At 36.6% G+C, this 25,202-nt stretch overlaps 3 protein-coding genes across 3 annotated transcripts; 1 reads left to right on the top strand and 2 right to left on the bottom strand.

Annotated features, from left to right (window-relative positions):
* Positions 1–4,968: 4,968 nt before the first annotated feature.
* Positions 4,969–6,354, top strand: LOC106716554 (early nodulin-75). Its single transcript, XM_014510084.2, has 4 exons — positions 4,969–5,043; positions 5,123–5,686; positions 5,894–6,060; positions 6,193–6,354. The coding sequence occupies exons 1-4, from the start codon at positions 5,032–5,034 to the stop codon at positions 6,260–6,262; spliced, it is 813 nt and encodes a 270-aa protein (XP_014365570.2). The 5' UTR covers positions 4,969–5,031; the 3' UTR covers positions 6,263–6,354.
* A 417-nt stretch (positions 6,355–6,771) lies between these two features.
* Positions 6,772–9,308, bottom strand: LOC106716556 (cuticle protein 7-like). Its single transcript, XM_014510086.2, has 5 exons — positions 9,212–9,308; positions 8,689–8,875; positions 8,156–8,235; positions 7,510–7,676; positions 6,772–7,189 (listed from the first exon to the last, which is right to left on the bottom strand). Exons 1-5 carry the CDS (start codon positions 9,221–9,223, stop codon positions 7,087–7,089), a joined length of 549 nt encoding a protein of 182 aa, XP_014365572.1. The 5' UTR covers positions 9,224–9,308; the 3' UTR covers positions 6,772–7,086.
* A 10,106-nt stretch (positions 9,309–19,414) lies between these two features.
* LOC106716654 lies at positions 19,415–24,234 on the bottom strand. The gene is made up of 4 exons (XM_014510212.2): positions 24,134–24,234; positions 23,635–23,721; positions 20,484–20,580; positions 19,415–20,409 (listed from the first exon to the last, which is right to left on the bottom strand). The coding sequence occupies exons 1-4, from the start codon at positions 24,155–24,157 to the stop codon at positions 19,454–19,456; spliced, it is 1,164 nt and encodes a 387-aa protein (XP_014365698.2). The 5' UTR covers positions 24,158–24,234; the 3' UTR covers positions 19,415–19,453.
* Between the last annotated feature and the right edge of the window lie 968 nt (positions 24,235–25,202).

Here is a 25,202-nt window from a genome sequence, read left to right as displayed (position 1 = left end):
CTGTTAATCATGTAACTTGTCACTTACTCAGTCATAACGCACTGAAACTCAAGGAACCCGACTAACTAAGGCTCTAATATAATATAGCGCCATCTATTATTATTCTTCTTCATCTATACTTCTACATCTACATCTAACTTAGGCTTCTTGTATAAACAAAATTTTTGTTTAGCAATACAAACAAAGTTGTAACTAGTCAGATACAAACTGGTTTTTCACTCATTAAGAATTTTACTTCCTACTACATGTGATTTTAGTCAATATAAAATACATCACTGTTCAAAATCGGTTCATGCGTTTTAGACTCTAGGCTCAAAGAGACATACAAACCACATAATTAAAAATAAACATACATAAGCGTAAAAACATTACGCTCTTGTTAGTCAGATGATGATTATAATGCCTAAAAAGATGTCAAATAAAAAAAAATCTTCCAAGTTTTATCATTAAGATTATCATTAAGGGACAAAGAAAATAATAATTTAACAAATGACATTGATAATTTAAATATTTCCACTAAACATCCAGTTCTTCTGCTCAATGCTTATCATCTCTAGATGATGTGACAGAGGACACGGTACGAAATTGCAGCGGCACTTTAAATCCATTAGTCGTAAATATAACACTTAAAATTGTATGAAACAACAAAAATATCACTACATTTATAAACGTAATATTAATATTATAAATACCTTTGAAATCATTTTATTAATTAATATATTTTATTATTGTATGTAACACTTGCTCAGCGGCAAACTGATGATGAAAATCGATAGGCATATGCTTTTATATTAGTAATAAGGGTAACTAATCAAGGTAAACGATTTCACTCTAAGTGGTGTATGATGATCGACGTTTAACATTTATAATGTGCTGTGTTTGTAATGATTTCATAAAATTGAATCACTAATGTGACGAACTTATACGAAAAAAGAACAATGTAAAGTTTGATGAAACCCATTCATGATGTGTAATACCGTAACGCGATTGAACATTGAGGATATCAAAAACGATGAATTACAAGTATAGGCAACGTAAAACATTTAAGGACGGAAAATATAAACGGAAACAGAGTTAAAGCTATACAATACAATTGTTATTCAAAATAGATGCATAAAGTATTGTCATCATCAGCTCAATATACGTCCCCACTGAGGAGTTCGCAGCCTACCCTAAGTTAGGGGTGATTAGGCCATAGTCAACCACGCTGTCAAGTGGGTGGTTGACTTCACACATATTATTGAATTTATTCTCAAATATGTGCAGGTGGCATTACTATTTTTTTTCCCCGTAAGAACGACGGATAAATGTAAATATGTAAATTGAAAATCGAATAACACTTTGGTACATGGCGGGATTCGAACCCACATTGCAAGTCAAGTGCTTAACCCCTGAGCCACCGACGCTCATGTATTGTATTAACATATAGCTCTGTTAAAAAATATCAAATTATAACAAATAACAACCGTGTAAAAAAGTCATATCACCGATATGAAATCCGTTGTGCCGTGTGCTTTCATTTTTTTTTCTGAAATAATAAATTCTATGTAAGGACAGAATATTCTGTCTCTAAATATCGTAATTTTTCTACTGTATGGTAATTATAATTATTAGTTAAAAAATATCAACATCTAAAATTCAAATAACGAAACGAACGAGTATCATGCCTTGGAAATATTTGCGATACTTAAGTGTGATTAAATATAATTGTGGTTATAATGAAACTAGTATTAGAAGCGGATCTCGTAGTTTTCGGTTAAAAAAACGATTATATCTGTTATCCTTCAATACAGATACTTTAAACAGTGCATAGAAATCGTTGATGGAATACGTAGAAATGAACACGCTATTAACTTTTTTTATTAAAATACATAAGACGCATAGTATTATTGCACTTATTCAACAATTTAGAGACCCATATGAGCAAAACTATGCACACGTCCAATAATTATTTACATAGGTCTACACTTAGTATTACTTTCAACTTTAAGACACCTCTGGAAGACCTAGGAAAATAAAATTTTAATCTATATATATGAAAGAAAGTCGTGTTAGTTACACTATTTAAAAATCAAGCTCGGTCGAACTGATTTAGCTGAAAATTGATGGGGAGGTAGCTTAGAACTAGGAGACGGACATAGGAACCTTTTTATCTTGTGTGCATTTTTTTATTCCGCGCGAACGGAGTCGCGAGTAAAAGCTAGTTTATAATAATTTATGTAGGTTATGAATTGTAACAATAAGCGAGGAAATGCGTAAAGTACACACATGTTAGTTTCTTCGTAATAAAATTGGTTGACAATTTTGTAGCAATGAAACTACTTCATGCATAAATAAAACATTTATAGGTATGAACTCAAAATCCGATAACAGTTACGTACAAAATAAGTTTCGTAAGAATACCATAAACAACTTCCTCACTTTTAGACATGAATATTTCCTTAATTTATAAATTGTTATGTATATATTTCTACATTAAGTATGATATATGAATAGTAAGTACGATAAAGTCCGGAACATAAAGTTTCTATAGGTCAGTTCTATAGGTTATGTTGCAAGAACTTTGAATCAAACAAACGGAGTTTTCAAATCAAATCTAATATTTTTATTTACGGGTTAAATGCTATGTATTTTATGGTTCCTATCATGATATTAAGTAAACATTATGAAACTTTCGCTAAAAATAATAAAGATTTACCAGTTTATGTAAAGAAAACGAAAAGAGAACAAGGTTTAATTTCGATTGACTAAATATAGTAATAATTAAACATTTAAGTTGCTAGTAAACTCTGCTTTACATTTGATCAATCAATAATAAAATGTTTCACTCAATGATTATATAAATAAAACAAATTTAATTAATATAAGTATCACTAAGTAAGCAATAATTTCATAATGTTACAAAAAATAATGTGGTTCATGGCTTACAGAAACCGTGCCGGCCGACGATTCACACGAATAATTGACAAAAACTACGCTAGCATTGACATTGCATTAAGGTTACTTTCAAATGTCGGAAACGAACAAGTTTTAACTGAACTGAGACTCTCAGTTATACGTTAGGCGATTGATTTTACATAACAGTGAGGCTTCATTGTCGTAATACCATATTACCATCTCCAACATCTCCTTGAAAAAAACAAAGATGACAATTATGTTCGCATACTAGTGAGAAGATATTCGAAATTCGAAAGAGATAACTTCGATAGAGTATTTAATGAGTAAGTACTCACTCATTTAAGTAAATGAATTCGTATAAAAGATGCGAATAAAGTCAGTAGTAATGTCACAATTTCTTTACCATGTTGATGTTTTAACTAGAAAGTTTTTAAGTAACATTATAAAAGGTAAGGGCGTAAAAATATCATATAAAGAAATGATTTTTCTTGCCTTTACCTACATAAAATGACGCGTAGTTATTTATCTTACATAAAATAATAACTTGTCTTCTAAAATCGCGTAGTCGTTCATCAATCAATGCAAATTAGTTGCTCATTTTGAAATCAGTCCGTATCTAAAATGTTGAGTCGGACGTAAAGACATCTGCATTAAATTTGAATGCTAATACGAAATATAAAACGGAATCAATTACGTGTTAGAAATCGTATTACAAAAGTAAACCGTTGTATCCTTTGCAAATATAAAAAAGCATGTTATCTTATAATGATGTGCTGTTTTTAAATTTACATTTTTTAAATTCTATTACAATAATTATTGTTAAATAGCGTTACTAAAATGATCAGTAATTTAAGCTAGTATAGATAAGGTTTTTGTTTATGAAAGTAACAAGTTGTAGTATGTATTAATGGTATCACTTAACGTTTCAATATTATAAATGCGAATATTTGGATGGATGGATGGATGTTTGTCTTTCTTCGTCTTCGTTCTTCTTTGATTTCGTCTGGTGAGTATGGTGCCGGAGACGTAATTTTAGTCTTTTTTCCCTTCCCACCATTTTCTTACAAGGAAAGGTTTGGAAGGGGAAGTGGATTTGATGGAGGAGGGGATACGCAGGAAGGGGAAATATTCTCTTTCTGTTCGTCTCCTCCTCCGTCGATTAATGGTAGGCAACTCATCTGCAATATTACTTTACCATGAAATATTATGCTAAATAATTGTAGAAATGCATTACTAGAAATTATAGAGGTTAAGTGCTCGTAGAATTTTAAAGTAAAACTTTGAAGAGATCTTATCTTTAAATTAGCCTAATGGGTCGAATTTTTCGATTTAATATTCAGAAAACATCCAGCGCTTAACAATTTTCTAAAAAAGTGCAAATATGGAGAAAACGCATTTACTCCGAGAGAATACAAAATTTTATAGACGATTCTTCATGAAAATTTTGAATCGTCCTATTTGTATACTTACAAAAAGACAACTTAATACCAATACTAATTTAAAACTAAAAATATGGGAGATGTAAATCCTACGACAGTGGTGAAATGAATTGTTTTCACTAAACCATAAATGTGCTACGTAAGTTCATAGTTTCCATAAGATCAGTGAAGTTTGACTTTTATTTTTCACCTTAATATTTGAGTCCCAAAACTACAAAGCTTTTTAATAAGCAATGTTTTAAAATAGTATCGCTAAAATTATTAAGCACTAGCTGCCGCCCCCGACTCCGTCCGCATGTGTTCTTCCAGACTATGATCTACATCTTTGCCAAATGTCATCAAGATCCGTTGAGCCGTTCCAGAGATACCTTTAAATAAACATAAATCCATCCATTCATCCATCCATCTATCCATCTATCCAAATATTCGCATTTATAATATTAGTAAGATATACAATGTATTTGAGTGAACTCTGGAAGTAATTTAAAAAATCTGAGCTAGAATAGCAACAACCTTCACATTGGTTACATAAATTACGTCACAAGAGGTGTGCGCGTGCCGCGGGTTACAAGTTGACGCCCCGAGCGATAGCAGATTGATACATTTCTCTCTCGTAACGTCTCCGGTATATATTGGGCATTAAGCCTATGCTAATCATCAGTTTCACTGCGGAAGTCAAAGGAGAAGGATCAACATGTTAGCTAAAGTTTGTGCTCCTTATTCATACAATCAAATATCCTTAAAATTATTATTAGTTTAAATACTTACATCCGTTTAAATTTCAGGTTTTATTGTTCACCGTGGTCATATCGGCTATATCTTGTCAGGAGTACAAATACAAAATCAAGCCAATAGTTCAGCACGAGCAGCCAAAGGAATACAAGTACCAAACTGAACGTCCTTACGTGTACCACCAAGAACCAGCGCCAATTCACGAGGAAGAGAACCAAACTCCGGTTGAGAACCAATACCGCCACGAAAATGGACATGCAATTTCATCGCAGAGCATTGTCCATCACCAACCGCAACCTGCTCAGGAATCTCAGGAGACATACTCGGAGTACACGCCAGAACCAGTAAACTATAAGCAATATTTCCAAAGCCATGAGCACGTGAGCGCTCATCAGCCAGCACAGCATCAGCCAACTGTACAAACTGTTCACTACCCGGCGGTGCGTCATCAACTCCACGCTCTGCCGGCCCCAGTGCGTCACGAGCCTCCGACACATTATGTACAGGCTCATGAACCCGCTCCTCATCACTACGCCCCAAAAGTCCATCAATCACCCGTCTACCACCACCCCGAAGCTCCCAGTCACGACTCTCACGAGGAGCTCGTCGACTATTACGTAAGTTCATTGCTCGTGTGTGTCTAATACAAATCGTTAATTCATTCACGGATGTCCGGCTCCTGATTTACACTCACTTTCTACTATTTTATTTGCATCACATATTATCCATTTAAATCACGAACTAGATCATTTGCAGCATTCGAATAGGGTTATGTAAATTGGTAAAATTCCGATTCGTTCTAATAAATGATCTTATTTTTGTAGGCTTACCCGAAGTACCAGTACGAATACAAAGTAGAGGACCCACACACAGGAGACAACAAGTTCCAACATGAGATCCGTGATGGTGATAATGTAAAGGGAGTGTACTCGCTGCAGGAGGCCGATGGTTCAATCAGAACTGTTGAATACAGCTCTGACAAACATCACGGGTAAATAAGTTTCCGTTCACTTCCACTTTAAAATATTAAAAAATGTCGTTAATACATTAATACATTTTTATGATTAATTGACAAATACTGATAATGAATTTATAAACTGATGATTAATTCAATTTATTTCAGATTCAATGCTGTGGTGAAGCACTCGGCGCCTGGCCATCACGTCCAGATAGAGAGTCATCATGAAAATTAAACCTATTATTTATTACTATTTAATTTAATACTGTTTGATCTTTACTTTGTTACTAGATGTGTAGTTAATGAGTTTAAATTATTTCTTGATTATAATTAAAAGCATAATGATAAAAATGGTTTTAAATCCCAAGTTCATATTCAGTTAAAAATTTATTTTAATTATAAGTTAAATATTGACCTCGAATAAGTCGAGATTGGTAGTGGATTTAGAGAATTTTAATTACCTTGATCGTGACAGTCCTAATATGGTATCGAGAGGTAAATTTTCTCACATTTATTCGCTTTTTATGTTTTATTGCACTAGAAAGATTTTATGTTTTATTTTCCACTTCTTGTTCAAAAGGGGTTTAATAAAAAGCTTCAAATTATGAAAGTAACAATATATTAATTTACATTCGTTTTAGCAGCAAAAATAGAAGTCTTTGAACAGCACCATAGTAGGCATTACGTTTTACGTTTCATAAAATGCATACACCTAAAATACTTTTATAACAAAAGTAAAATTACGTGCGCAAAACTTACAGACTAAAAGAAATTATAATACAAAAGCGAGAGTTAATACCTTTCAAAATAGATACTGATGGCAAAAATGTCTTAAAGTTCGGGCTTCGAAGTCCCAGTATTAATACATCTTATGAAACGTATAGCCTCTAAGCAAATCAATGCTTTTAATGCATACCAATGCGCAGCCCGTTTTACACCATAACCACAAAGCCTCCTAGTTTCGTTGTAGCATTCCGTCCGTGCTTAACCTAAGTACAATATACGCAAGTAATAAATAATCGTCGTTGTTGGTGATTGCTAGAGAGACTCATGAGTTCCCTAGCCGAGGAGGTGGCCATGGCCGTAGGCGGGGGCGGCGACCACCGTATGCGCGGTAGCGGGGTGTGCGGCGTGACCTTGTCTGCGCACCACTGCGTTGAAACTAGGAGCAATATTTGAACCGATTATTATATTATTTGATAACAAAAAAGCTTAAATATGCTTATTTCGCTAAGAATTACATCACATTAGTTAATTTACGGTTGCCGATATTTTTGGCAGCATTGTATTCTGTCTCCAAGTAGCAATTATTGCTTTTTTAGAATTGACGATTGTCGTAAACAAGTGATCTTAGTAAATCCCTGTATACTGTTTTATGATATTATTTTCCCACAGATATTACAAATATGAACTGTAATCAAATTTTGGTCAAGTGACAGTACAACAGTACTTCTAATTATTATTATAATTTTTATTTCTCACCCATTGTGGTCATCAGCGGTGTAGTCAACAGTGCGCACGGTGCCGTCAGGTTCAACCAGAGAGTACTGTCCCTTCACAACGTCACCGTCGCGCGCCTCCCATTGGTTCTTCTGGTCGCCGGTATGTGCGTCAGTCACTCCGTAGTTGAACTGGTAGCTGGGGTGAGACTGTAAAACAAAATAGACATTTTATGAATTGAAATTTACTCCTAGGTATACTGTACTTTTATAAATAAAGTATTTCAAAACACAGAAAGCAGGTAAACCAATTGTTGTCGATAATCGATAGACGGTTTTCTTTAAGCCGTCTGAGACATTATCAAGTTTCAGGATTGTCCGTCTTTCTGATGAAATCTACTATAGTGTATGTTATTAAATAAGAATTGATCTCTCGAGACTTTTAAGTGTCTCTTTTTGACTTTCTCATATTATATAACTAACTATTACCTAGGTTAGTAAATTCAAATTTGACCTGACAATTTCACCACAAAAATACTAAGACTCAAAAATTATGATATTCGAAATCATCGCGCATTTTTTCTAGTGTCAATAGTTTTTAGAGCAACCAATTTTGTACATTAAAAATCTGCTTTCTACAACTTATGTCAGTGTAGGCTAATGTAATAAGTATTGTGTAATAGACTTACGTAAATTTCAACAGGGGCGGCGTGGGCGACGGGAGCCGCGTGCAGCAATGGCGCCGCGTGCGCTACCACAGCGCCGTGCCCTGTAATTATTCCTCATCATTAAATCACGACTAATAAAAAATCAATTTAATATAACAAAACATACAGCTAGCCCATTGACTAATGGTATACTGATTTATCCGTTGTTCGCAGATAAAAAGATGTATCTTTCAACCACAAAGCAATTAAACATGTAACTGAAACTCTAATTTAAATCAAACTAGCTTTTACCCGCGACTCCGTCCGCGCGGAATAAAAAATAGAAAACGGGGTAAAAATTATCCTATGTCCGTTTCCTGGTTCTAAGCTACCTGCCCACCAATTTTCAGTCAAATCGATTCAGCCGTTCTTGAGTTATAAATAGTGTAACTAACACGACTTTCTTTTATATATATAGATTTCAGTTTTGTCAAAGACAATGAGAGTTGTGATAGTACTATTTTGTTCTAATCTCACCGCAGTACCGTTGCAAAAAAAAAGTAAAATATCCTTACCCAGTCCACCTAATCCACCCAATCCCAATCCGTAAGCTGGTGCGGCGAGAGCTGGTGCGGCGTACGCTCTGGCGTATGCAGGAGCGCCATGGCCCAGCACTATGCTCTGCGAGGAGATAGCGGCACCGTGGGGGCTTGCGATCAAACCACCGCGAACAACGCTCAGAAGAGCACAAGCAACAACTACCTATTACAATAAAAACAATAAACTACATCTCTGGGTTAGGATCTATTATATATCTTTACGACTCTTCACAATAGCTCTTTGGTCTAATGTCGTTCTAAGTGTTAGTAATTTGAAGGCAACTGTTACCTTTCTTATCATATTTACAAAACGTGTCGTATCTCTGTTAGTTGGCAAAAGTATGTACATTTAACAATTTTAATTCATGAAAGCTCGGCATTGACAACCGAATCGCTTATAACTAAACTTATCGAATGCAATCGTAATCTGTGTCAAATTATTAGATAAAAAAAGTCAAAATATATATTTGTGTTGTGATTTGTTATATATGACAGTTACCTTAGCAATCATTTTCTATGATTTTATTTGTAAAATTTGGCACGGTACTTCACGCTAAGCACTAGGGCTTGATGTGTGCCTAAATCTAAGATAACTGGGTTTATATAGGGCCGTATGTCCTATACGTAGTCACAAGGGCTCGCCTAGACACCGCAGCCAAACGTAGGAATCTATGTATGTTTGTTGTACACACATATAGTGGGCGCTGCCCGCGAATGAACCAAGTGTTAAGACTGAATAATATGGATATGACTTACATTAATTCAATAAATTTTTTATTTGGTTAAACAAAAATCTTTCGAATTTATAAGATTTTGTTTTTCCTTCGGAAATATTACAGTGATAAATATTTAGAAATTGTCTAATCATTGATTTCTCTCGACTTTGCACTTGCAGTTTCTGTGTTGTCGAAGAGAATGATATGAAAATTTGTAGGAATACTTATTTTTTATGTGTATGTAAAATTTTAACGTCAATAATTCACGATCAGGAATTATGAAGTTGTATTTTAAATAATGTAGTTTTAAATTTTAAAGAATATCAATATAATGCTAGCGTACATATGTTACGATTTATACAAGAATTGGTATCAGAGGTAAGTTCATACGGATATCTATGAGAACAGAGCGTGGAATAAATTAAGTACAAGTGCAATGGTGCCAAGGACGCATTAATACTACTAAACTCTTTTAATACCCTATTGCAATAGAATTTTTGTAACCGCCTTAAATCATAAGTAACAAAAAGAGTTAATTTAAAAAAAAAGCTACAGACTGTTGAATTGCTACAGACTGTTGAGGCGAACGGACGTGTTCGCTCGCCGCACATCTGTCGCTCCGCCCGACATTACGTTGAGCAATCCGCACCTGCGCGCGCCATAAAAGGTGCCGCCGTCCTTTGTTCGCGAGCCGATTGTGTCGGCGCAATTTTTATTGCGCCCGCCTTCCGGTAAGCGCTAATCCTAGTTTCTAGGTAGAACGTCGTAACGTCTATTGTTCCGCTAAGGAACTATTATTGCTCTGCCATCTGGCAAGCCATCTGGTTTCTTGGGATAGCGACGTCATTGTTTCCGACTTCGGGAACTGCGTGAAAGAAATTGTGAAGTGCAGTTTTCACTGCGCTGAGCAATATCTTAATAACCGCAATTTTGAGAAAGGCTAGCGGATACCTAACGGTGATAACGAAGCTAGTCAGGCAGCCCCGTTCGCCTGCGTTTCCCCTTCAGGGAACCGCGTAATCCGGAAGGGACCTCCACCACTGGCCTTGGGTAGTGCCCTAGTCAACGTTGGTCCACGCTTGGCCCTTTAGAGCCCACGGGTAGCTTTAGTTAGACCTAAGTACACACCCGAGTGCACAATAAGATCGGCACTCGGACACACTAGGGCTACACGTAGTAGGCACACATCCTCCCTGCTTAACCCAGCAGGGAGGGAGCTAATAAACACACCCCGGCATCCCACCGGGAGACTACATTAGATAAGTTACGGTCCACCATACGTCCAAATGGCGGACCAAAGTTTAGGAGCCGTCCTTAACTTCCTCAGGGCCAAGTTCCCTGATGCGTTTAAGGCATTAACAGCCTCTCTACTGGAATCGGAATCCGGGGCCCCCGTAGTGCCTCCTAAATCTCTCGACTCGACGTCGAGTAACGCGTCGCCATCAACTACCGATACTGAGGAGATGGAGTTGGACTCCCCCCTGTCACCCGAAAACCCTGATGATGCAGGCGGGCTGTTCACGGAGGTGAGGAACAAGAAGAAGCGCAAGAAGCGCTCTTCCCCCGCCTCCTCGTCGGCATCATCATCGTCCCCATCTCCCGTGCCTCAGAAGGCGCCGCGCCCATGTCCCCAGCTCGAACCCGGATCTTCCCAGCCGGTTCAAATCCCAGCCCTCATGGCTATCCCCGTTGAAAGTACTCAGCCTCCGTTATCTATTCGTCCGGCTCCCCCCGCAGCCCGCGCGCTGCTCGATAAAAAGCCACCGCCAATTTATATTCAAGCCCAGGACAAATGGCCGATGATCCAATCGGCTATGTCCAACAAATTCAAGGTCGTCGCTGCAGCGACAGCCCAAGGTATCAGGATGCAGCTGGAGACCGCCGAGGCCTTCAGATACGTAACCCGCTTCCTCCAAGAAAAGGAGGTGTACTATCATACTTACACGCTCGCCGAAGAGCGCATCCTTAGAGTGGTGATCAAACGCATCCCTAAGGAAATCCCCGTAGAGGACATAGTCCAGTCCTTGAAAGATCAAAAATTCCCCGTTATAAGCGTATTCCGCATGACAAATAGGCGTACAAAATCGCCTATTGACTTAGTACAGGTACACCTAGAACTGTCGCCGGAAGGGAAGGCCGTTTTTGACGTTAAGTCAATCTGTGGCCTAAGCGGGCTCATAGTTGAACCGCCACGCAAGAATGGCCTCCCCGGACAGTGCCACAAATGCCAGTTGTACGGACATTCGGCCCGCAACTGTTTCGCCCGCCCTAGGTGCGTGAAGTGCTTAGGCGATCATGGTACATCGGATTGTTCCAGACCGAAGGATAAATCACTCTTAGAGGCTTTCGGAAAGCCTGCCTGCGTTCTTTGCCGCGGTGATCATACCGCTAACTACCACGGGTGCCCTAAGGCACCTAAGCGAATTCAATCCCAACCCCAGCGACCGTCGCGACGTCAACCGCTTCTGCTTCCGCCGTCTATCAACGAATTCCCACCTCTCCAACCGTCGTGGAAAACGAACGCACAAAACACCCCCGCATGGGGTATTAACAGGCCCACTCCTAACGCACCCGCGAGCAATGTATTAACCGCGCCCATTGCTAAACCGGTACCGGTCAAGCCGGCGGCAATGCCTACGCCACCTAAAGCGACAGAGAATCCCTTTGAATCTCTCAACCATCTTTCAAGCCTCAACATGGATGAAGTATTAACATTCGCCGACGAATATGAAAAAGCGTCAGGAAATATAGGGACCCGACTGTACTTAATTAAGAAGTACAAGCACATCGTAAGTGCTTTAGAACATAATTAGGCGCCTCGATGGCTGCAAACGCGCTAAATGATTGTAGTAATCCGTCTCTCGCGAGTAATAACGGCAGAGTCAAACCGCGTTCAATCATCGTAGCTTTCTACAACTCGAACGGTATTAGGAAACAACGCGACGAAATTCATAACTTCCTTCGCGATCATCAAGTCGACGTGTTACTCGTGCAGGAAACCTTTCTCAAACCGGCTATGAGGGACCCGAAAGTCTCTAATTACAATATCGTTAGAAATGATAGGACCGGCGCCCCAGGCGGTGGCACTGTCATTTACTATAAAAAATCCCTGCACTGTGTACCGATTGACACGCCCGCGTTAACGCACTTAGAGGCCTCGATCTGTCAGCTAGCCATGACTGGCCATGCCCCCATTACGATAGCTTCGGTCTACCTTCCTTGTAGATCAAGCGCAACCATCATACGCTCCGACTTTGAATCGCTTCTATCTATAGGAGGAGCCACCATCCTTGCTGGTGATTTCAATAGCAAACACATTCGATGGAACTCTACAAGAATCAGTAAACGCGGCCGTGAGCTTGACTCACTGTCGGACTTACTTGATTTTGAAATCATAGCGCCACTAGAGCCCACTCACTACCCCCACATACTGGGACACACTCCGGATGTGCTTGATATTGCAATCATCAAGAATATTAACCTAACCTTACGTAATATTGAGGTGATACATGAACTTCACTCAGATCACCGACCAGTTTTGCTACAGCTAGGGCCCTCTGCACCGGCTGACCCCCCAATTAAGACAGTCGTTGACTGGCACAAACTTAGTGCCAGGCTCAAAGACATTAACTCCCCACATCTAAACGACATCCCCGACATAATTAATTCTGATAACGAAATGGGCGTCGCGATCGGCTCTCTAACAAGTCATATCCAAACCGCCATCAAGGACTGCTCAAGGCAAATGCCAGAGTCAGACAACCAACGCTGGGCACTACCACCAGATGCCAGAGACTTGTTGAGACGCAAGAACGCGGCTACCCGAGCTCACGATTTGTATCCCACTGAATCGAACCGAAAACAGCTACGTAAATTACAGCGTGAAGTAAAAACACGCATAGCTGCCATCCGGAACGAACGATGGGATTCAACGCTTCGAAATATAAAGCCATCACATTTAGCATTCTGGAAGCTTCCCAAGTCACTTAAAGGCGACACGTACTCAACGATGCCGCCATTGTCGCGTCCAAATACAACACCAGCTATGCTGGACGAAGAGAAAGCCGAATGTCTTGCAGACAGCCTCGAGGCCCAGTGCTCCCCCAGTAGCCTACCGGTCGACCCTGACCACCTACGGAGGGTGGACAGCGAGGTCGACCGAAGGAAAAACGAACCCCTTCTCGACTCAATTCCTCCGGTTACTAGCGACGAAGTCGAGAAACTAATTAAAAATCTACGTCCACGCAAAGCTCCCGGCTCAGACGGCATCACCAATAGGGTGGCGAAACTACTTCCAGTTGCCATTATAGAACTTCTCGTAGCCATTTATAATGCGGCAATGACCAAAGGCGTCTTTCCCAGCGAGTGGAAGGACGCTGAAGTCATAGGGTTCCTCAAACCCTCAAAGCCGCCTTCCAATCCCACGTCTTATCGCCCCATAAGCCTTCTCAAAACCTTTGGGAAGATTTATGAACGATTAATATTAGCACGCCTTCGCACCTTTATGGACACAAAGGGCATGCCTATTGCAGAACAGTTTGGCTTTCGCGCCAAACATTCATGCACCAATCAAGTGCACCGCATCACGGAGCACATACTTGTCAAACGCCAACGTGGCCTTAGCACCGGAGCTATCTTCCTCGACGTAGCGAAAGCGTTCGATAAAGTATGGCACAACGGGCTTATATACAAGCTATATGAGTACGGGGTACCCGACCGTCTCGTATGCATAATACGAGACTTCCTAAGTAATCGCACGTTCCGCTACCGCGTCGAGGGAGTGTGCTCACAATTGCACCCCGTTCGAGCCGGGGTGCCCCAAGGTTCGGTGTTAGGGCCTGTTCTATTTACCTTATACACAAACGACATTCCTCGCGTACACGGTGTAGAGCTTGCTCTATTCGCCGATGACACCTGCGTATACACATCTGGTCGTTCACCCGAAGCTATATGTCGACGTCTCCAAACCGCTGCCAACACGTTAGGTGCCTGGTTTCGGAAATGGAGGATCGAAATTAATCCTAGCAAAAGCGCAGCGCTCTACTTTTCACGCCAGAAAGGGGCTGCTCTTCCGTCCATTAAACTCATGGACAGCCCAATACCTTGGGAAGACCAAGTTAAATACTTAGGTGTCATATTAGACTCTAAACTTAACTTCTCCGCTCATGTGACCCGGGTCAGGAACCGCGCGGCTTTCATCCTAGGTCGTCTTTCCGCGTTGATTAATAGAAAGAGTAAAATGTCCCTTCGGAACAAGGTGACACTCTATAAATCAGTAGTTCGTCCCGTCATGACATATGCTAGTCCGGTATTCGCGCACATCGCCCCGAAACAAATACATCGACTTCAGGTGATTCAGAATAGATTCTTGCGTAGAGCCACGGGAGCCCCGTGGTACATGCGCAACAGCGATCTCCATATAGACTTGGACTTGCCCACCATTGCCCAACACCTGAAGTTGGCGTCGCGTCGTTATTTTGACTCTGCCGTCGGTCATCCTAATCCGCTAGTTGTAGGTGCCGCCACCTACAATCCAATCGCGCTCGGTAAGTTTCGTCGGGATTATCGTAGACCTAGGCACGTTCTTGACTTTCAAGACGATGCAATTACTATCGCCCAGGCTAAGCTCAAACATCACAAACAGATCAAACGCCGCAGTCGATGTCGGCTGCGGCAATCATTCTCGCGATACGGCCTGATAGCAGGCAGGTTTTCTCCTATTAATAGTAGAAGCGTTGCTGGAGTTTCTTCCGCCACTTCTTCTCCCAGCGCTAACGCTTTCCGAAGTGGTAGTAATGTTAGCTGTATTAATAATAGCAATCAGATAATAGCAACCGATCAAGCCGAGGTTCGGCCCTCTCGGGCACCCTTGAATCGGAATGCTAAACGCGTAATGAGTGACAGCCCAAGCCGAGGTCCCCTCTCGGGGGCCCTTGCGCCCAGTCACTCCATGGAGCGTCCACCGAAGCGACCTAAGAGCTCGGTGACCTCCCAATCCGGTAATAATAACGAAGTAACAGCCCGAGCCGAGGCTCCTGAGGGAGCCCTCGAGTCTAGTTACTCCTAAACGAGGTTTAGGCTAAGCGCCATCTGCGCCCGGCCACCTCAAGCCCGGTGAAACTGTAAATGCCTCCTCAAGGCAAACAGTGACTACTCAGTCACAAAAAAAAAAAAAAAAAAAAAAAAAAAAAGAGTTAATTTAATTTGTAGTATCTTAGTAAGTATTATTGCTTTAACCATTTGCCGATAATTTGTGGGATTTTCAGCAAGACATAATATTGATTCAGCAACAATCGATCCTTAGAAACAGTACGGAGATACTTCGTTAATTCACTGATTTAAATTTGTTACGATTATTTCTTTATTATTTTTATATATGCAAAGAAGTAGATTTAAATAAGGTAATAGATTTGCCCCGTATTCGTGACTTGAAGTGCACACCCTGTGTAATTACCGTTACTATGGATAATCGCGCTCACGCTACGATTAACCGTAGTTCGATTAAATTCTTCACGCTCAGTAATTTACACCTCTTACTAAATATAACATGGAAATTTAACATGCAATTTAATACAGTCTACTTTTTTATTGATTTCTCAGTTCGTCTACTACTAAGTGATAAGTTCCATCAAATTAAAATAAATAATAATTAGATTAGATAACCCAAGTATTTAATCCTTCATTAAGCAGCAAAGGAAACGCTTAATCTTCACGCATTTCCTTTTCAGTAATTACCACGTTGAGAAATCGATATTATAAATTCATATTTTAATTACTTGTATTGAAGAAAGTATAGACAAAAACTACACACTATTTGTAATTATAGTACAATTCTAGACACCACTATTACAAAAGGATTACTTTGTCCTTATTGTGGTTAATCTGTAATTAACATTAGTCTACTTTTATTTGACCGCAAGATATATCGTCTGATAGTCGCCTAGTTTCGTCTATCAGTCGCCTACTCTCGTCTGTCCGTCGCCCATTCTTGTCTGTCAGTCGCTTAGTCTTGTATGTTCGTCGCCTATTCTCGTCTGTTAGTCGCCTAGGCTCGGGTGTCAAGTTGCGACGTATGTGACTCATCCACTCGATGCCATTCACCTTTCAACCTCGCTTCAATATGTGAATAGCATAATTTGATACTTATCATACTAAAGGTCGCAGTTGTATACTATTAAAATTGTACTATGCAAATTAGTTGTGTGTAACCTGTATTTAAAATAATGCTTAAACTAGAATTAGTCAATTGATTTTATTTATTTTTTAAATTAACATGTTTGTAATAAGTCTATACAAATGTCTACATTCAAACAAGTTTGTATGCGAAAAATAAAGAAACTTTTAAGCTTAATAATTTTATTAAATTACTTTAAGATTTGTGTGCACCATCTCGTACGGTATTTATAAACTGTTTTTTATCAGTCCTAAAATATTCATATCACGTGTGGTTATAGTATCCCATAAGCTATAATTTGAAAGTACAAAGAAACTATATCCTTGGTACTCGACAGAATGGCTGCCCGAACAAGTTCACCTTGTCTCATATGTGGTACAATTGCAGTTGTTTCTTTTTAACTAATTTTCTATATATGGTCGGTAGGTTAAAATTATATCATTTACAATTATAGCACTTATAAATAAGGATAAAGTATTATACATGAGATCACAATGCGATTGTCAATTTTTATGAAATTTCAAATTAAATGTATGATTAGAATACACTAACTGACTGAATTTATGGTTCGCGGTTTAACGAATTTAACGACTTCAATCGAACGGTATGAATTTTTACTAACATGTAGCGGTGGAATACAGTACTCGAGCATGGAGTTGACAAAGTGACATGAAACCTATAAGTGGTGAATGGGTTATTTTTCTATAAGATTTATCTAACACGTAGTAACCGCCTGTGCCGCGAACCCATAACCGTTTTGCACAGCGGTATGGTAGATCGAAATAGAATGAAAAAAAATAGTGTATGTTTATATCCTAATAAAATTATATTATTTTAGTGTTTTGTAATATAAAAATCAAAGTTTAACTTTCACGTGTCTTAGTACGTTTTATTGCCTTAACTTATGATATTATTCGAGTAATGCGAACACATAAAATTTTATCTATGGTAGGTTGTTAGTAATCTTGGGCATATTTGTCGACTGCTTTAGTGGCAAAAGAAATTAATATCTATAAAAGTATTCATATTATATTTATAGGTATTCAGTCATTTACTTTTTAAACTTAATTGAATTCATAAAATTTATAATATTTTACCACATCAATGCTTCTAGGGGAACATGTTTGGGTATTTGTAGATCTTATTAACGGTATTTTAGAGTAAAAATTTAAATTTGTTTAATATTTTCCTTAATTTTTTTTTGCTTTTATATGACCTGAAACTGATACTAATTATTGTATAAAAATTATAATTATCCTTAAGTTTACTTGCGTTTAATATTTCGAGTGAACGAAGCAGAAATAAATAAAGCCGCAGATAAATAAATTAATATTTACATAATAATTTCAACTAAAAGTGCTTAATTTTATTTCAATAATTTATTTTAAAAAATGTAAAAAGTATGTCCGCACTGACATGACACAATCGAAAACTTCGTTATATCCTAAGTAAATAGTTGTAAAAACATGATTGCAATAATTTTTAGGCAATATAACAGTTATATTAGTTGTTGCTTAGACCATACAATAGAAATTAGGGCGGTCCGGCTTCGATCTAGAAAGAATATTGAATGCGCTTTATCGGTGTTGCGTGTGACGGCAGGCATTGTCGCAATGCGCGTGTCACGGCCGCACCTTGGTGAATGTGCGAGGAATGCATGCGTTACCTAAATCAAATAACAACGGGACTACGTCGTATATGATAACCATGTAAGTTCCACTTGTGTCAAGTAAAGTGGAAAATAAACATTAAAACAATTAAACTATTCGAAATTAGATCTTATAAATTTTAGCGATTATTTTTCTAGCTTCACCCACTTAAGTGATTCTTTTTTATTCTTCGCTTTTTTACATGCTCGCTTAATTCACTGATGCATTCTGTGACAAGATAAATTTATTTATTATCTCCTTGTATTTATGCTTTTATCTTTTTAAATTGTGTAATACAGTTATATTTCTCGCAATTTTTGTTAAGGACAATTGTATTTTTTAATTTTATTAATGAAAAACTAACGAAAACTACTTTAGTACTTAAAAGATGTCATATAAGCCTATATAAGTTAATTTTTTGGGGTTCCAAGAAAAGTTGAAAACATGATTAATTAATTTGTTTTCATATCAGTTAAGGTAAAAATTGCTCGACAGATAAGTTCCATATAAACGCACACTAAAGTTATCGTTTTCATTAATCAATTGACTGTCTCATTTTTAGTTGTCAATTACGAGATATGATTGCAAATAGAATGATTAAGGACATAACTGTCGCGGCATTACGAACGGGCTCCAATAAAACTGTGAAATGTTCAGAAATTAAAGTTTCTGTTTAAAAATAACTTAAACGTCCTTGTAAGTAAATCGTATCAAACACTCCCATTTGCTCCAGTTTCTGAGCCTCGAACACTTTCACTATCATTGTGTAGTTACACAATCGTATGTATTTTATGTTTAAAATTAATTAATGACGTCACTCTTTTTATACCATTTTAATGAAAAGGAATATAATGATGAAAATTTACTAAGATGATATGGATTTTTTGGCATAGATATATACTAAATGAAACTAAGCCGAACCTAAGATGGGTAACCTAAAATAAATAACTTTTTTGGGTATACAAAAAATAAAAGTACATATTTTATATACTCTAATGTATTTAATATAAATATAGCTATACGCAAACACTAAATCTCTATTCAGAATTTAATTTTTGATAATTTTATTGATAGTATTTGAAGCAGTATGCATTGTAAAATGTCGATCGTAATAAAATGTTGAAACAAAATGTTCATTGTAAAATATCAATTATTAAAATAATTCCAGTATGTACAAGTATGTTCTAATTTGTATTTAAATATTAAATATCTAATATGTCTAGCAAAGTAATAATCGTTGGTTTTGGTTTTTTAATAATTTTTCTAACGACTTCTTTCTGGCCGGAGCCTCGAATTGGTTTACGTTTTCTATCATCTTCTTCGTCCATATGATCGTAATCTTCATCGTTGTCGGTTGAATAATCATTAATATCGGGTAACCTTGGAGGTTTCTTATATTTCTTCTTTGGTACCAAAACGTAATCATTAAGGTTCTCACTTGAATAAAATACATCTGTAGGTTTGGGTCTATGTTTCTTTTTAGGTCTCTGCTCAACATCATCTCGATAAAAATGTTGAGAAACTGGAATATCTGGTAGTGTAGGATAACTATATTTAACTGATGTAGCTAGACTCATTTCGTCAGGTCTCGGTGAGTTATTTTCACCTTTATATTTATAATTCAGATACTTCTCTAAATCATCATAAGGCATGTCTTTATATTTTTCCTGTGTATATGGATCCGAATATAGTAAGGGATATTTTTGTTTACGAAAATCTAAATCGGTAAATGTTTTAAAATAATTACTCCCTTCGGTTACATATTTAGTATTACAATCGGGATCATGGCCATAACCCATGTTTCTATGAGAATCACCGTTGTAATAGTTTTTTAGTGATGGATTGTATTGGAACTCGCCAGAATCTGCTTCAGAATGAGCATGACTAGGTCGTTTCATAGGATAATCTTTAAAAAGATCGTAAGGACGTATCTTGTTCTTTCGATGTTTTGTATAATGAAATTCATAGTTTGGGTCTTCTGAAAGATCGTAAGGTCTGTTATAATCTCTGTAAGATTTATCTTCCATAACTTTTTGTTCTTTATCCGGCTGAGATTTGACTCTATCGTTGTTGACCGCGGCGACGAAGCCTACGCCGGGGCTGGCTGTGTACTCCACAGTTCTCACAGACCCCTCGGCATCTAGCACGCTGTAATGACCTGTAATTAAACATTTTTTTTTAATTTACAATAATAAAGTTATCAATTAAAATTATGAATAAAATTAATTGAACCTTTAACAGTATCACCATCTTTCGAGTCCCATACTCTTTTGACGTCTCCCGTCTGCTCGTCGGCGACTCCGTAAGAAAACTGATAGTTTCCACCTTCCTGAAAAAAGAAATAAATGCTTAATTAGAATTCTTCGATCATTATTATTAACTGCGCCTTAATTACGTCTTTGATAATAAAAAAATCACACGGGGCATTAATGAAGTGATACCTCGCGTGTGAAAATTCGATATTTTACTCATTATGAAAATGCATTGCATGCTCGCCCGTCTTAGTTTATTATTCTGAATCCATAATGAGTCACTTAATTATTTCCATGATGTAGGAATGTAACTTAATGAAAATTATAATTTTTCAGGATGCTTTGAGATCTAATAAAATCAATAAATGTGTACAATATCATACACTTTGCAAGAAGAAGAAGATTTTCTTTCGTTTTCTATAACATCTAGTAAAATATAACTTAAAAAATGTTCAGGACGTATATGAAATGTTAATCACTAAATAACCTCACATTCAGTGTGAATAAGCTTTTACCCGCAACTTGGTCCGCGCAGAATTAAGAAAAAAAAACTTAATAAGGAGTCTATGTGTTCTTCCAAAGATGTTTTACATCTATGAAAATTTTCACCGAAATTTGTCAAGGCCTTTTTGTGTAATAAAAAACATCCATCCATTTATGCAAACTTTCACATTTATAACATTAGTACGATTAATATGATTTATCACCTAAAGAACATAATCTGTCACCTAACTATTGCGTTAAAGTCAATTACTGTGCAGTATATAAACCGGTCACACAACCAGTACCGACAATGTGAAATAAGCACCTGCTGTTGTTTTATGGTGGCGTACCAATAAAATATTTTTGACAAACCTTTATAAGTAATAATCTACCAAGTATGTACACACACCTATTTATGTGGGTATCAACTTTATTATTCTAATTTTCAGATAAATTCTATAAAATTAAATAATTTTTGTACCATTTATCTAAACGATGCCATTAACATATTTTTGGTTTTTAAATAAATAGATTTGGTACATATTAAGCTTAGCGACAATATTCTACTGTAAATGTTACTATCGCGGCATTACTACAAGTTCAAGATGATTATCGGCGTGGCAAGTGAACGCATCGCGATTTACAATGTCAATGACGGATGTACACTCACTTTCATTTGTTTACTTTCAAGCTTCAAAAATAATTACTACTTTTTATCAAGGCTCTAAACTACTGTATAAAAATTAATTATTATAACAGGATATTTTAAATCTAGACGAATTGTTTAATTACATTCGAAAAAGAATACATAGAATACATAGGCATACCTATACATTCGTAATCGACGAGAAAGTTATTAAAAGATGCATAAGAGATATGCCAGTTATAAGACATATGAAGATCGGTAATCTCTGTGTTATGGGCGTTGTTTATTTGTAACAAGATTTTAATCGCGTCCTTTAATTACTTCTATCTCACTAAATTGCAACATCATCCATTCATTGTTTTGTGATTGGCAATGTTATATACAATCTCGATAAGTTATATTTAATGGAGTGCGTAAATTACTTTTACTTCGACGCAATAAGTGACCGCTCGCCGGGAGAAAAGTGGGTGAACAACACCAGTACTCGAACACTTTATCAGTTGTTTCGTAACTGGAGTACGGAGTTTCAATAAACATTTGTAAACATAACGTTAACTATTTCAAATCGAGTAGGCGCTAAAACGTTTATAGTCTCAGATCATCTAAATAAAAAATTTCGATGATTCACAAAGGTTACGATACTATTTAGAATTTTATCTATAATATTTATCTAAAAATGCATCACAAACATTCCTTGATATACAATAAACGAGTGGACAATAAATAAGATGTATAAAAATAAGAGTAATATCATAATATTAGAAAATATTCCATTGAAAGTGTTCGTCAGCATCTGATACAAGTGCAAGTGCGTTCCAAACAATTAAAGCCGTGTACGTCATTGACACGTTGCGTGTGCACTTCGCCTCGCTTGTATACGCTGGAGAAAATTTTACGTTCCTTTTTATTAGAAAATGAAATGGAATGAATGAGTAGTAATAATATATTAAATTTTCCTTCAAAAAATAGTTTCAATATTACGTAATTTCCATTTTAAGCGATGAAAGTATTTTATGCCGAGATAAAACATTTTAATCACTCAATCAATTCACTATGATTTACTTTAACCAACAACATAATTCACGCTTGTAACCCAGAAGGGTAGGCAGAGATAACTGATTTGCGTTGGCCGTCGTGCTTTCGGCTGAAATTAACATATTATCATCATCAGCTCACTATACGTCCCCACTGAGGGGCTCGGAGCCTACCCAAAGTTAGGGGTGACTAGGCCATAGTCGGTTGACTAACTGAACGTGGTTACGTTAACCCAGTGCGGGTTGGTTGACTTCTCATATATCTTTAAATTTCTTCTTAGATATGTACAGATTGCATCACGATGTTTTCCTTCACCGTAAGAACGTCGGATAAATGTGCATATGTAAATCGAGAACCGAAAAACACATTGGTACATGGCGGGATTCGAACCCAGGATCTGCAGATTACAAGTCAAGTGCTTAACCCCTGAGCCACCGCTGTTAATTACGAAATTAACACATATTATTCTTCATTTAAATCTTTAATACTAATACCCTTCTTTAATTGTTTATGCCGTCTTGAAGAAATACAGTTCGGCAATGACATGGTTTGCTAGTACCACTAAAATTTAATTCGTTGTAATTTTCTAATTGGCTAATTTTACGTTAAGATCATTCCTATAAACATTGCCAAAACAATAGGGAGAACCGGTTAAATACCAAAAATGCAGACATATATTTTATGTATAACAGTTATAGTTTTTAGCCAACTTCAAAAAGAAGGAGGTTATCAATTCGACTGATTTTTTTTTATTATGTGTGTTACTGCGAATCTCCGCCCCTGGTGGTCCGATTTTGATAAAAATTATTTTAATCGAAAGGAAGTGCTTGCAGATGGGTCCCATTTTTTTTTTTTTTTGTAGATAACATGACAGTTATTGCTCATTAAAATTTGAAGAAACTGAATTTTTTTAATTGGTATATTTTGAAGTATTTCGTATTTTAAAATAATAACATTGTATACTTACATCACTTTTACGGAGGTTTTCTATATTATCATTGCTGATTATTAATGCATTTTCCCCTTTTAACGTTGCTAAATTTATAAATAGTACCTAAAATGTAAAAAAAGTGATGTTAATTTCGCGGAACCATTGGCAATTAAGCAATTATAGACGTGTACGGCGAACCACTCCTTCTTCCGTATTATAGTTTTGAATTTTAATAGTGCTTAAGTAGTAAAATGTTAAATTTGCACATGCTAATTGACATTCAAGTTTCGATTTGTGAATTTCAGTTAACTGCACTAATTGAAGTACAGAATAACAAGATAAAAATATTCAAAAATCAAGATGAACACTTAATTCATGTCTACTTTTTACAATATTATTTGATATTAAAAAATATTTTAACTGCAATTCTTCTTATTGAACATAATAAACGTGTTCTTATTTCTGAACTTGGAAAGGTTAAATTTATTTTTAAATAAATGTAAAAATATTGATAAATATTTTTTAAATCGCTTACCAAAAAAGCAAACGGTTTTTCCATTGCGTTTCCATAAACTCCGACATGCACTTTGGATAGAGTACGGCGTTCACTGCCACAAATAATTCGGATATTTTTTTTTAATTAGATGAAGGTGAACTTGTCCATTTCCAAGGTCGGGACTACGTGAAGACGCGGCGTGTCGACCACTACTTACCTATTTATAAACGCACACATTCGCACCGCCCGGGCTATGGCAGCGCGAACGATACACACACTACGAATAGAAGCAATGTTTATTTAGCGGGAATATATGCATTTATTTTTGTTATAATAAATACCATCTGCACCATGTGCAAGTTTCATTGTAAAATTATTAGTCGCTTAATCATTTGTAGTTTGAAAAAAATTATAAAAGAAAAAGGGCAAGTTACAATTTATCAGGGCCTTATTATGTAACTAAGACTAATATTACATCGGTACCGTAACACATTATCTTTATACTTTTGAAAGAGTATTGTACATATTAAAACATAAATGTACTCAAAAAATAAAATAAATTATAGATTCAAAGGTAAATAATTGATTCTAATTTAAATTAAATTAAATGTATGTAAACAAGCAATATATACAGAAATATTTAATTAAGTTAACTTACGCTTAGTGTGTACATCGTAAAATGTAAATTTACCTTAATTCCTACATTAACGGTAAAATAATTAACTTTAATTAATTAACGTGAAAACTGAAACAAAATACCCGGAATAGATAGCCAGATAAATTATAATGATAACTTAATGTTCAAGTAACGTACATGTTAAGAATCTAAAGAAGGAACAATGACAGTATACTTTTCTAACGCTTTGTAAAAAATATATATAAATCACTCAGTTGAATTAATCATTGTGTCTTGACGAAGGAAACTTTCTTAATAGAATAAACGTATTAAGTGTTGACAAGATTAATAATGCGGCATTTTGTAAACTATTTGTTACAACGCTTGAATTAAATTTCCTCGCCACTTGGTTTCGTTCCGTTTGAATAATTTTAACGCTGTTTGAATTTGAAAAACGATCGTCAATGAATATTTAATACCTAATTATTAAAT

The sequence above is a fragment of the Papilio machaon genome, chromosome 6 (genome assembly GCF_912999745.1).
Source record: "Papilio machaon chromosome 6, ilPapMach1.1, whole genome shotgun sequence".
Taxonomy (NCBI): domain Eukaryota; kingdom Metazoa; phylum Arthropoda; class Insecta; order Lepidoptera; family Papilionidae; genus Papilio; species Papilio machaon.
This window is presented reverse-complemented; position numbering and strand designations above follow the sequence as displayed.

Coding starts and splice junctions, on each gene's coding strand:
- LOC106716554 (XM_014510084.2), top strand. Junction 5,687..5,893: donor AGGAGCTCGTCGACTATTAC/GTAAGTTCATTG, acceptor TTATTTTTGTAG/GCTTACCCGAAGTACCAGTA. Junction 6,061..6,192: donor AGCTCTGACAAACATCACGG/GTAAATAAGTTT, acceptor AATTTATTTCAG/ATTCAATGCTGTGGTGAAGC.
- LOC106716556 (XM_014510086.2), bottom strand. Junction 8,236..8,688: donor GGGTGGATTAGGTGGACTGG/GTAAGGATATTT, acceptor GAATAATTACAG/GGCACGGCGCTGTGGTAGCG. Junction 7,677..8,155: donor CCGCCCCTGTTGAAATTTAC/GTAAGTCTATTA, acceptor TTTGTTTTACAG/TCTCACCCCAGCTACCAGTT.
- LOC106716654 (XM_014510212.2), bottom strand. CDS start 24,157: ATGGAAAAACCGTTTGCTTTTTTG. Junction 23,722..24,133: donor AAAAACCGTTTGCTTTTTTG/GTAAGCGATTTA, acceptor TTTACATTTTAG/GTACTATTTATAAATTTAGC. Junction 20,410..20,483: donor AGATGGTGATACTGTTAAAG/GTTCAATTAATT, acceptor GTTTAATTACAG/GTCATTACAGCGTGCTAGAT.